The following is a 12,069-nucleotide window of genomic DNA, read 5'->3' on the forward strand; positions in this document are numbered from 1 at the left end:
GATGTGCCACAACATCTTTGTTCATTCCTTTTTTCAAACCCAGTATCTTCAGTTTCTCAAAGTCAATAGGAATTTAACTTTGAAAGCTTGATATTATGCTCCATTTTCATGAAGGTGAAGAAAAGAAAAACATAGTTTTAGAACATAGAAGAGGAAAACTTTATTTTGGCTCACAATTTCATAGGTCTCAGTCCATGTTTGGCCAACTCCATTGCTTTGGACCTGAGGTGAGGCAGAACATCAGGTCAAAAGCACGTGGCAGGGAAAGAAGCTCAAGACATGGCCACCAAGCAGACAGAGAGCTCTGTTCAACAGGGACAAAATATAAGCCCCATCAGCATGTTCCCAGTGACCTATGTCCCCTTGCCACATCCTACCTGCCTACAGTTACCACACAGCAAATCCATTTCAGTGGATTAATCCATTCATTAAATTATACCTTTTGTGATCTAATCATTTCATGTCTGAATATTCTTGTACTGTCTTACACATGAACTCTTAGAGAATGCCTCATATCTAAACTATAACATATCTGAAAACATGTCTGAGTGTTAAATCTTTTCCTTTAAATTCTTTTTTTTCTTTCTTGCAATCCTGAGTGTTGAACCCCAGTGCTATACCACTAAGCAACATACCTAGCACCTTTTACTTTTTATTTTGAGATGGGTCTGACTAAGTTATTTAGGCTAGCCTTGAACTTTCGGTTCATCTACCTCAGTTTACCATGTGGCTTGGATTACTGGTTACAAGTTATGTGCCACCTCACCTGGCTAAATAATTTTTAAGACCATTTGAAAAATTTAAATTGAATTATATTTAAATAATGTAAGATTTATTCTTTCAGTGACTTATTTAACTTTGAACAAATATTTAGAATCACTTTCACTTTTTTCCAAGTATTTCAAATAACTAAAGATCTCTAATCAGTAGAAGGTTGCGGATAGTTATAGTAAACATTCTGCAATTATATCAGATGCCATTGGACCTCTATAAGCTAATAATAGCTAGAAATGGTAGACATTATGTGCCCTTGAGATATGGAAGTGTGAGCTTCTTCCTGAAGAAGTGATTGTCATGGATTCTCCTCCTGGCCTCCAGCTACATTGCAGGACAGGTCCTGAGGATTAGCACTGTGCTCCTTAGACACCTGAATCATAAACTCCAACAGCAGCCCGAAGACCTCTTGCCAACTATAGGCTCTGTCCCCTCTGCCTATGACTGCTGCAGCACCACTTTGGTTATGAGAATGGAGCAAGGATGCCATTTTATCTCATTGTTCTTATGCCTACTAAAGATATGAAGCACTGTCACATAGAACCTATTGACTCTCGACTTCCCAAGAGCCCCATTTGGGGCTACAATCTTCACAGAACTGAGTCAGATTATTTGTTGGTTCATTGTCTACCATGCTATGCTTCAGAATACAATATAGTGCTCAGACCAGCTGCCCAGGGCTTATAGACATGGATGGTACACATTTTATTCTGTCTTTATAAACACATAAAAAGTTGTTACTAAAATATGTGCCACAAAACAAATTTCAAACCAGTGTTAAGCTTTTTGTTTCATAAATCATTGTTATGAATGTAGATAAAAAGTAGAATTGGATACTAAGCATTCAGAATCTGTTTGCAGAGTATTTTTAAAATTAACATAGTGAAATTATTATAATGAATATAAATAACAAACTCTGCTCTCATAGTATTAATTTTAATAATACTGAAGTTCTTAAAAGAAGCCTCATTGTCTTCTAAGGGCATTCGTTTATACCAAGGATTCTAGAATTTTTCAAAAATTATAATATCGTCATATAAAGATAAAAATTACAATGATAATGAACCATTTCCCCTGACAAGGATATAGTCACTGAGGAACATCTGCTCTAAACTGATTCAAGAAATTTATTCATTTTATCTTCAATTTATCTTCTTTCCTTTCGACATAAGAAATCTTAAAATTTTATAGAGGACAGATTTCTATTATTTTTATTATGAATACCTATTTTAGTTACTCCGAATGTTAGCATAATATCTAAAAGACTTTCAGTACAATGGAAATATTGACAGGTCTTACCAAAAAAGGCTTGACCTAAACTCCTATCTCAGAAAAATAATCACTATCATTAAAAGATCAAGATGAAATGTTCCTTCACACCTTACCCTTCTTAACTCACTTTAAACACTTTAAAAGCAGACTTCTGTAGGTACCTGTACGTTTTTCTAGTTGAACATTGACATCTTGTAGATCATCTCTCTGGTATTGGCATCTTGGCTCAGGACATCATTTTCATACAACCTCTGCTTTTTGGCTCATTCTGAAGCAACTCTCTAGAAGTTATCTCTGGTCTTTCACAATTTTCCATTTTTCCTTCTATTTCTTCAGAAGATGTGCAATGAGTTAAAAACTGGACTCTAGTTCTGAGGCCTTAAATAACATAGCATTCCCTTATATAGCGAGCAGGAATATCTCCTTGGAAGAAATTGCCAAGAAATAAGACATGTAAGGTATTAATTATGGTAAACACCTGTGAAGGATAAAACGGAAGAGAACAGAACCTATTGATGAGCAACTCAGACCAGGATGAAAGTGTCACCTTAGAAAGGACAAAGAAATGGAAGGACTGGGTAGAAAATATCACACTGCAGTACAGTACTAAAAGGTCATGGTGAGGATGATAGGAAGTCTGCAAGCAAAGATTCCTATCAAAAGAGACCTGTGTTAGGCAGAAATCAGCCATCCCCAGCACTTCCCACTCACCTTGCTGGACCATTGTGTGAGTCTTCTCAGAATAAGCATGGCCTCTGGCTGAGCACTATGGTTCACCCAAAGGAGTATTAGCTATAGATTTCTCAGCCAACTATGTTCCTCACCGCTGGTTCTCTTGACAGGAGCTAAGGAGGATTTTATAAAGCTGATATTCTACCACCAAAAAGGAAATTAAAACTCAAAATTTCTATTATTTATTATTGTTGCTATCATTTATTACATTTTATAGTCATGAATCATAATTGTAAATTTATAATTTTTGTTAACCAAACAACACTCTTCAAATGAACATTTCTTAACGTCTCTATAGTAACAATCTAAATTGAAGATGACAAAAGTGTTGGAGGAATACAGAAACGATATGAAACAGCCCCTATGTTAAAGGTGTTTTTAGTCTTATTTATGATACAAAGTTTAAGTAAGCTCACAAAATGTTGATAAGAATATAATTTATTAATACTAACATATTTTTTTCCTAATGACCCTCATTGGATAAGTAAAACACTGGCTAACATAGTTCTAGTAACTTAATGTACAGTACATTTTTGTTAGTGATCAAAAGAGAAAAAACAGTTATTATGAGAATGGTATGCTTCTTATGAAAATGTTGGAAGCCATTTTAGATTGTAATGTATGCAAGATAAATAATATGAACTACCATACCCCTTACTGGAATCTTGGGGTACACATATATTATGTCTCTAATCATCTTCTGTTAATGCTGCCTTTGTCAGTAAAAGGTGTAGGTGTGTATATACTCTTCAACAATAAATGAGTGATATAGGTTCTCACAAATGAGTGTCCTGTGATACAAGTTTTGCCATTCCATTCGCAAGGGTAACAAAAAGCAACAATAATGAGGAAAGGAAATCCAAATATTCCTTCTATTTTATCTATCTATTGTATCAAGCTTTACAGAGATAAGAAATGAAGACTTTCCACCATATCCTCATGCCTATAACAATATTGATAACAATGAAAATGCTTAAAGCACTTTTAACAATTTTTAAAATAATTAATTACTGAGTGTCATCCATGGGCTGTGTGTGGACTACATCTGCATCGCAGCCTAGTGAATAGGAGAATCTGGTATTTGGGAACTTCCAGTGGAAATTTCTTCTGGATAAGACCACCCAGACACATTGTGAGCCTTATCAGCCTCCGCCTGGTCCCACACACCTTGGAGATGGAATGACTTGCTACAACCACCCAGCCACACGGCCTATCAGAGGTGGGTGTGACCTACCAAGATGTCAATCAATCTGCTGATTGCAAGACACAATGAAGCAAGACTCACCCCTGAAACCTTATCCAAAACCATATATGTCATTTCTATATGTCATTTGTCATATTTCTATATTTAGGTGAGAACACCATAATTTTAAACTTTTGTAATTTATGAAATTTTCTATACATTTTCATATTAAGAAGAGCCCTGGAAATAATCCAGAAAGGGAAGAAATAATGGTGTCTGTATTTAATCCTAACGAAAAACACCAGAGTGTATATTGCTTTGCAAACATGTTATTAATTACAGGGAGGCATCAAGAGCCCCATTAGGGGGTTCGTCTTCCTGCTCAGGAGTATGTAAGCCACCTAAAAGATTAAAATATAGAACAATAGTGAAGAACTATGACACAGAGTCAGAAAACATAGTTTTAAAGGATGAGATACCTGATATATTGAGCACACATAAGAGCTGGAGCTAGACAATTAGTAAATGGATTCCGGGGTTTATTTTAGGGAGTACGTCAAAGGCAGGTATAAGGTTTCAGATATGGAATCTTGCTTCATGGTGTCTTGCAGTCAGTAGGTTGATTGACATCTTGGTAGGTCACACCCACCTCTGATAGGCTGTGTGGCTGGGAGGTTGTAGCAAGTCATCCCATCTCCAATGCTGTGTGGGACCAGGCAGAGCTTCAATAGAACTCACAATGTGTCTGGGTGGGATTTTCCAGAGAAAATTTCCACTGGAAGTTCCCAAATACCAGATGCTCCTATTCACTAGACTGCAATGCGGATGTAGTCCACACACAGCCCACAGATGGCTCTTGACAATTAATTATTTTTTAAAAATTGCTAAAAGTGTTAGAGAGAGAGAAACAAAACAATGAGATTTTAAGAGAAATGTCAAAACAACAGAACTAACCACATAAAACACTATCTGCAGAAATCACACGAGCAAAATCTCTTCATGAAAAACACCAGTAGAAGTTTTAAGATCCTTCAATTTCTCTATACAATTAGGTCCTCTAATTACAATTTGTCTCTCTTTTTAATTTTAGTCATGACTTCCCTAAGTGCAACTTTGACATCCTTGTTCCTCAAACTGTAGATCAAAGGGTTGAGCATGGGACCCACATTAGTGTAGAAAACAGAAGAAAATTTCCCCTTGTCCATAGATCCAGGAGAAGAATATTTAAGATACATGAATGCACCTGATCCAAAAAAGAGAGAAATAGCAATGATGTGAGAGCTGCAGGTACTGAAGGCTTTTGATCTTCCATGAGTGGATTTGATGTGAAGAATGCTGGTAAGAATGAAGATGTAAGAAGTCAATATGGTAAAGCTGGGGACTGTGATATTAATGCCCACCACAACAAGAACCACTACTTCATTGACATAGGTGCTGGTGCAAGAAAGTTGGAGGAGGGGGAGTATGTCACACAAGTAATGGTTGATGACATTGGCATTGCAGAAGGTCAGTCTAAGCATGCAGCCCGTGTGGGCAGCGGCACCAACAAATCCCATCACATAGGCAGCAAGAGACAATGCAGAACAGACCTGCTGGGACATGGTGACCCTATACAGCAATGGGTTACAGATGGCCACATAACGATCATAGGCCATTGAGGTCAACATGTAGCACTCGGAGATGACAAAAAAGAGAAAGAAGAACAGCTGAGTCATGCACCCCACATAGGAGATGGCATTCCTCTTGGAGACAAAGTTCATCAACATTTTGGGGCTGAAAACAGAAGAGTAACAGAGATCAATGAAGGACAGGTTGAAGAGGAAGTAGTACATAGGGGTGTGCAAGTGAGAACTGAGACCAATAAGTGTGAGCAAGCCAAAGTTGCCCACGATGGTGACAATGTAGATCATTAGGAACAGGTGAAAGAGGGGAAGCTGAAGCTCCTGGAGATCTGTTAATCCAGCCAGAACAAACTCAGTCACCAGGGAGTCATTTCCGGTCAGCATTCTCTTTGTTGAGAGTCTGGGAGAACAGAACAAATCTTCATTAATAGAGGACCCATGTATCTGCTTTTGTCATTGATGGGGAGGGTACTGGCAGATTTCCTGTAAATTATCCCTTGCTTCATGTCATATGAATAAACCCTCCTTTTCAACTTCAATCACCCTCTCATTTTTCTGTACTTACTGAAAGTGAAACAATAATTGCTCCTGTCCTGGCTAGTAGAAAGGTGGAACCCCTGTGACACACACCCACCTGCTGGTGAGCTATGTAGTGGGGATATCTCTCTCCAATCTCCCTCTACTTCATCTGTTCCCTCAGTTCCTTGCCTCTAATCATATTACCATTACTCTACTAGACACCTCAGTTCTCCTGTGCTAACTAAGGGAAGAATTATTTTAAGGAAGAGAATGTATCAATATTATTCTTCCTAGAAAGGAGTATCCCCTAGTCTGTAGAGATCCCATATACCATACAAGAATCCATAAAGTCAACAATTGATGACAAGTATGGAGAAGATCCTTGGCAGCTTAAGATTCAGAATGATATATACCTCAGTTTTGGTACACATATTTTTCTACTGCATCTTGGCTACACAGAGGCCAGAAAAAAGATGACAAATGTGTTTTCAAAGATCAAATATGAGGAGATGAGGCAGAATCATAATTTATATGAGTGCTGATTATATTAGTTAAGTTTGAAAAATTTGCCCAACTGTGTTCTTACAACATGTAAACTCTGTATGTATAGCACATAGCAGTGTTTGTAAAGGGCTGTATGTTGGTGTGTTCCTGTTATACTCCTAAAACTGAGAGGGAAGCCAACACAGCAAGATCTAGATGAGAAAAATGCAAGCAGTAGATTCAGGGCTCCATGCTGCTAAATTTTTGATTATTCAACATAATAATTCTACTCATTCTTTACTCACATGGAGAGTGAGAGATAGAGATCAGAGGAACTCACCTCCTTCCACTTAAAGAACTCAAGTGATCACCCTTTATACATATTTCACCTCTACTGTCCTGGAGGACGAACTGGCTTCCAGGTATCTGAGCTGATCACTTGCTTTGCAAGATTCTTCCTCCTTACTGAAAAAGGTATCAGAACACAGATTTCACAATCTGAGTGTTCCAAGACTCATTCTGAAATATAGATGAAACTTCTAGTTATAAATTTTCCAAAAGGGTATAATGAAAAGTCATGGGCTTGACATCAGAGCCAACACATCACAGAACATATTGCATTTGATGAGGACTTATAGTTCTTTGGGGCCTGATTAGAAATTGAGGAATGTGTGGTCCCCTAGGATGAGATCACCCCATGGTGATAAATGAGGAAGAAAAGAAACATTGGTGTTTGGGTTCACATACTAGTTGATGACAGTAGACATGGTCCTCCCCTCAAGGGCTCTTGAATCCCAAGGGCACACAGTAAAGGAGCCTCTGCTGTTATTTATCAAGATGTAAATATAATTAAAATCATTAAAATTTTCACTAATCATGAATCTAGGGGGTATAATAGTTTTACTAAAACCTTATGTATAATTTAGTTAAGTTTATTTGTTATGCTCATTTTAAAAAAAAATTTAGTCCTGTAAATAATCAGTAATAATGTGTTTATATTTTATAGGAAAAAAGTACTCATTGTCATAGGTATTTTAATAATAATATTAACCAAAAAGAATAATTTTTCATGACAATTTTAATTATTTTAGAAAGTTCTAACTTAATATATTTTTGTCAATAGTTTAAAATCAAGTATTTACAAAAATCACTATTCATGGGCTACAATTTTAAGAAAACATTACTTTAGAATTTCCTGTATATAAGAACATGTGCTTGTGCATGGAACAGGGCATCAATTTTCTAACTTTTTATTTTGAAATGCTTATAATTTCATACGAACATGCTAAAGTGATACTCAATTTTTGTTATACTCCTCACTCAATTTCACCCATAAAGAATATTCGACAAGTTTAGGACTTCCCAATTTTATTACCCCTCTTGTTCCTGTGCCTCTTTAGGATGCCCCACCCCCACACTGAGTGTGTGTGTGTGTGTGTGTGTGTGTGTGTGTGTTGGAAGTTGTTGTATAGGGCTTTATTTTGTGGGAATAGAATCCAAGACCTTCACATGTTGGCAAATACCTTAGTAGTGAGCTATACGCCAAAACTCTTTGTAGTATTGAGCATCTCTTTATTTTCTGACATTATAAGAGGCTGAAGCTCCATCCTATAATCATCCATTTCTACAAAAAGCCTGACTGCTTTTACTGAACAATGATGTTATTAAAAAAAAAAAAAAAAGCTGGGGCTGGGGTTGTGGCTCATTGGCAGAGCACTTGCCTGGCATGTGTGGGGTACTGGGTTCAGACCTCAGCACCATATATAAATAAATAAATAAAATGGAGGAATTGTGTCCATCTACAACTAAAAAAAATATTTTAAACATAAAGAAATAAAACTAGCTGATTTCTAGGTGTGCTCATTGTTATCAGCACTTCATTTCTTTTAGGCTCCCTTAGTTGGAAGAATAAAGAAAAATACTGGCATACTAACTCATGCATAAACACATACCTATAAATGTTTCCATATGAAACCATCTGTATTTCTATCTGCATATTAAGATAAATTAGAGTTTTACTAATGTCTTTAATAGTAATATGTTATCACATAGATCATTCTAGCCCTTCTTCTTGGGTATCTTTAAATTCCAACTCCAAGAATTAAAATTGGCTCCCACTTCATCATCTATTTACATAGCTGTTCAATTCCACTATACAGGTACAGCTGTCTCAGAATTACTAATCTGTGCTCAACAAGAACAATTTCATTAGCAACAGGCTGGTATAAAATAACTTTTTCCTGTAGCTTTACATACTCCATTCATTTTCCACGGTATTTAAGTCAGCATCTATTCCCCTACCGTCCTCAGTGAAATTGTTTCATGAATATGTAATACAATTAGATTCTCTGTTCATAATATGCATTTCTTTTTGAGATGCCTTGAATTTTGAATTTCATATATTCATGTTCACTCTTTGTGCTGTGAAGTTATATAGATTTGAAAAAATGCATTGTGTTGTGGAGCCATCATGACAGTATCATTCAGAAGAATTCTGACATAAAAAATCCATGTTTCTCTATTTTTCCCTTCCTGCTCCCTCCAAAGCCCTAGCAACCATTCATATTTCACTGTTTTTACAGATGTTTTTTGTTCCTACTGGGCCATATAATTTGTGCCTGGTATCTAGTTTTTTCAGACTGGCTTTTTCAGTTAGCAGACTGGCTTTTTCAGTTGGCAGTGTGCAATTAAGACACCTGCATACCTTTTGGGAGATCATTTCTTTCAATTCTCTTATAGGGACATTCTGCAATTTGTTTCTCTATTTCCATTTGAAGAACATCTTTGTTACTTTGAGTTTGGGGCAAACATAAAGTTATTATTAACATTCACATCAGGTTTCTGTGTAGAAGGTTATTTTCAAATCAATTAAGTTAATATCCTGAAGAAGATGGATTGTACAATAATACTGTTTAACTTTATAAGAAATTTCTAGAGTCTCCTCCAAAGTGACTGAACCATTTTGGATTCCTATTAGCTATCATTAGAAATGAATGAGATGCTTATTATCATATATCCTGTCAAAATTTGGAATTGTCAGTTTTTCAAATTTTAATCATTCTAAAGAGTTGTGTACTAGTATCTGTTTTCTATTTTTTATACTAGTGTACTTTTAATAATTATTTTAGTGCATTGCATAATTGCAGGATTTTATCATAAGTGCTTATGATGTAGTTTTATCTATTTCAACCCCCAGTTCTATCCCCATTCCTTTCCTCCTCACTTCCCCTGACCCCCTTCCTCTACTCAATTGATATTCCACTTATTTATTTGTTTGCTTCCTTGTTTGTTTTTAATTGGTGCATTACAGTTACATAAAAAATCAGACTGAATTGTGACTTCTTTATACTTGCACATTTCACAATTCGGTCAAATTTATTTTCCAGTTCTTCCTTCACCCTCAGTTCCCTGCTTCTACTCTATTGCTCTTCCTTATATTTTCATGAGATCCCCTTTTGATGTCTTATTTCTCTTTAGTTTCCCATATACGGGGAAAATATTTGAACCTTGATTTTCAAGTCTGGCCTATTTCACTTAGTATGATGTTCTCCAGTTCCATCCATTTACTACCAAATGACATCATTTCATTTTTCTTATTTGTTGAATAGAACTCCATTATGTATATATGCCATATTTGTTTAACCATTAATCTCCATTCATCTACTGATGGGCATCCAAGCTGGTCCATAACTTGGCTGTTATGGATTGTGCTACGATAAACATCAGTATGTATGTATCATTATAATATGCTGATTTTAGGATATAGGGAGAAATGTACACTCATAATGTTAGTAGGACTTCAAATTAGTACAATCACTCTTAAAAGCAGTATTAAGATTTCTCAAAAGACTAGAACTGAAATTACCACATGACCCAGGTATCCTACTCTTTGTTCTAAATCCCAAAAAATAAATGAATAAAATAAAATAAAATCAGCATACTGTAAGGATACAGGCACTTTCTTATATAGCAGTATAATTCACAATAACCAGCCTATATACCTGTTCACAGAGAAATGAATAAAAAAAATGTGGTATATATTCAATGGAGCTTGACAGAGTCTTAAAGAAGAATGAAATGATGATGGCATTTGCTGGTAAATGGATAGAATTTGGAGAATATCATGTCTTTCCAATTCAAAATATGTTTATAGGGAAACTATGATAACAGGATAAGAAATATTTAGGTATATATAATATATGCATATAAAATATAATATATATTACATTTTATTTCCTATATTTAAAAAACATTTTATGTCTATATTCAAGTAGGTGCTTAAGAAAAATTTACAGTTTTAAGAATTCTGTCTAAACAATCATTATAAAGAATATAAACAGAAGAATAGAAGTAGACATTAAGTATTCAGACTATGCTTGAGAAATTCAATTTAATAATAATAGTAAAATGAAATCACAATAATATAAATTCTCATCTCTGCTCTAATGACAATACATTTAATCAGAGTGAATTTGAGTTCCTAACTGGCATCATTTTCCTCTAAACTAATTAATATAAACCAATGTTTTAGGACTTTTTAAAACTCACTATCATCATATGAATAATTAAATTACAGTGATAATGGACTGTTGTTCCACAACTAAGATATATCTACACAGAACACTTGCTCTGAACCCATTTTAGGTAGTGTTCAACAATAGATAGCATATCTTCTGTGCAATATACACAATAAGAACAATTTTAAAGCACAGTTTTATATAGCTTTAAGATAAATAATATGCATTCATCTCCAAATAATGACATAACAACTAATAGATTTGTAAAAGTACATATACTACTGAGGAAAAATATACACATCTCACCAGAAAAGCTTGACCTAAAATCTGCAGATTCAGCATCCTTAAGAAGTAATTACTGTTATTAAAGAATGAAATGGAATGTTGCTTTGTAGTTCACCCTCTTTATCCCACTTTAAAATGAGATTTTGCAGCAGATGCACATTTTTCTAGTTGGGCATCAAGCCTTGCAGATTGTCTCTATGCTCTTGGTATCTTGGTTCAGGACATTGCTTCTATATAATTCCCACTTCTAGGCCCATTCTGAACATGTCTCCAGAATTTCTCTCTGTTCCTTCAAAATTCTCCATACTTTCCTTTCACTTCTTCATAAGATGTGCAATTGGGTCAAAATATGTATTCTGTATCATCAGCTTTGATGTCTTAATTATGTCACAAGACTATCTTCTCATCTACAGAACTGGGCAGCACTTACCTTTAAAAGGGTGAGCATAAACAGGGGGTGGGTTTTGCTTCTTTGGTTTTGTTGGTATTGTTTGGTGGTTTTCTGTCGCGACCCCTTGCCCGCAAGGAAGACGCAACTCAGGAATCTTCTTTCAGCAGTTTATTCAGGTCCTTGATACTTTTCTTCTCTCTCTCGGATGCCCCTCCCAGCCTTAATAAATCACCTCAAGCCCCAATGCGAAGCTGCCACGTGGACTTTTCTCATAGGGTGCCAAGTCACAGC

The 12,069-nt window shown here is 35.6% G+C and overlaps 1 protein-coding gene across 1 annotated transcript; it reads right to left on the minus strand.

Annotated features, from left to right (window-relative positions):
• Positions 1-5,022: 5,022 nt before the first annotated feature.
• On the minus strand, positions 5,023-5,967 carry LOC144254149 (olfactory receptor 8B3-like). The gene has a single exon (XM_077796966.1). The coding sequence runs from the start codon at positions 5,965-5,967 to the stop codon at positions 5,023-5,025; it is 945 nt and encodes a 314-aa protein (XP_077653092.1).
• Positions 5,968-12,069: the final 6,102 nt, after the last annotated feature.

This window comes from Urocitellus parryii, chromosome 4 (genome assembly GCF_045843805.1).
Source record: "Urocitellus parryii isolate mUroPar1 chromosome 4, mUroPar1.hap1, whole genome shotgun sequence".
In the NCBI taxonomy this organism is placed as follows: Eukaryota; Metazoa; Chordata; class Mammalia; order Rodentia; family Sciuridae; genus Urocitellus; species Urocitellus parryii.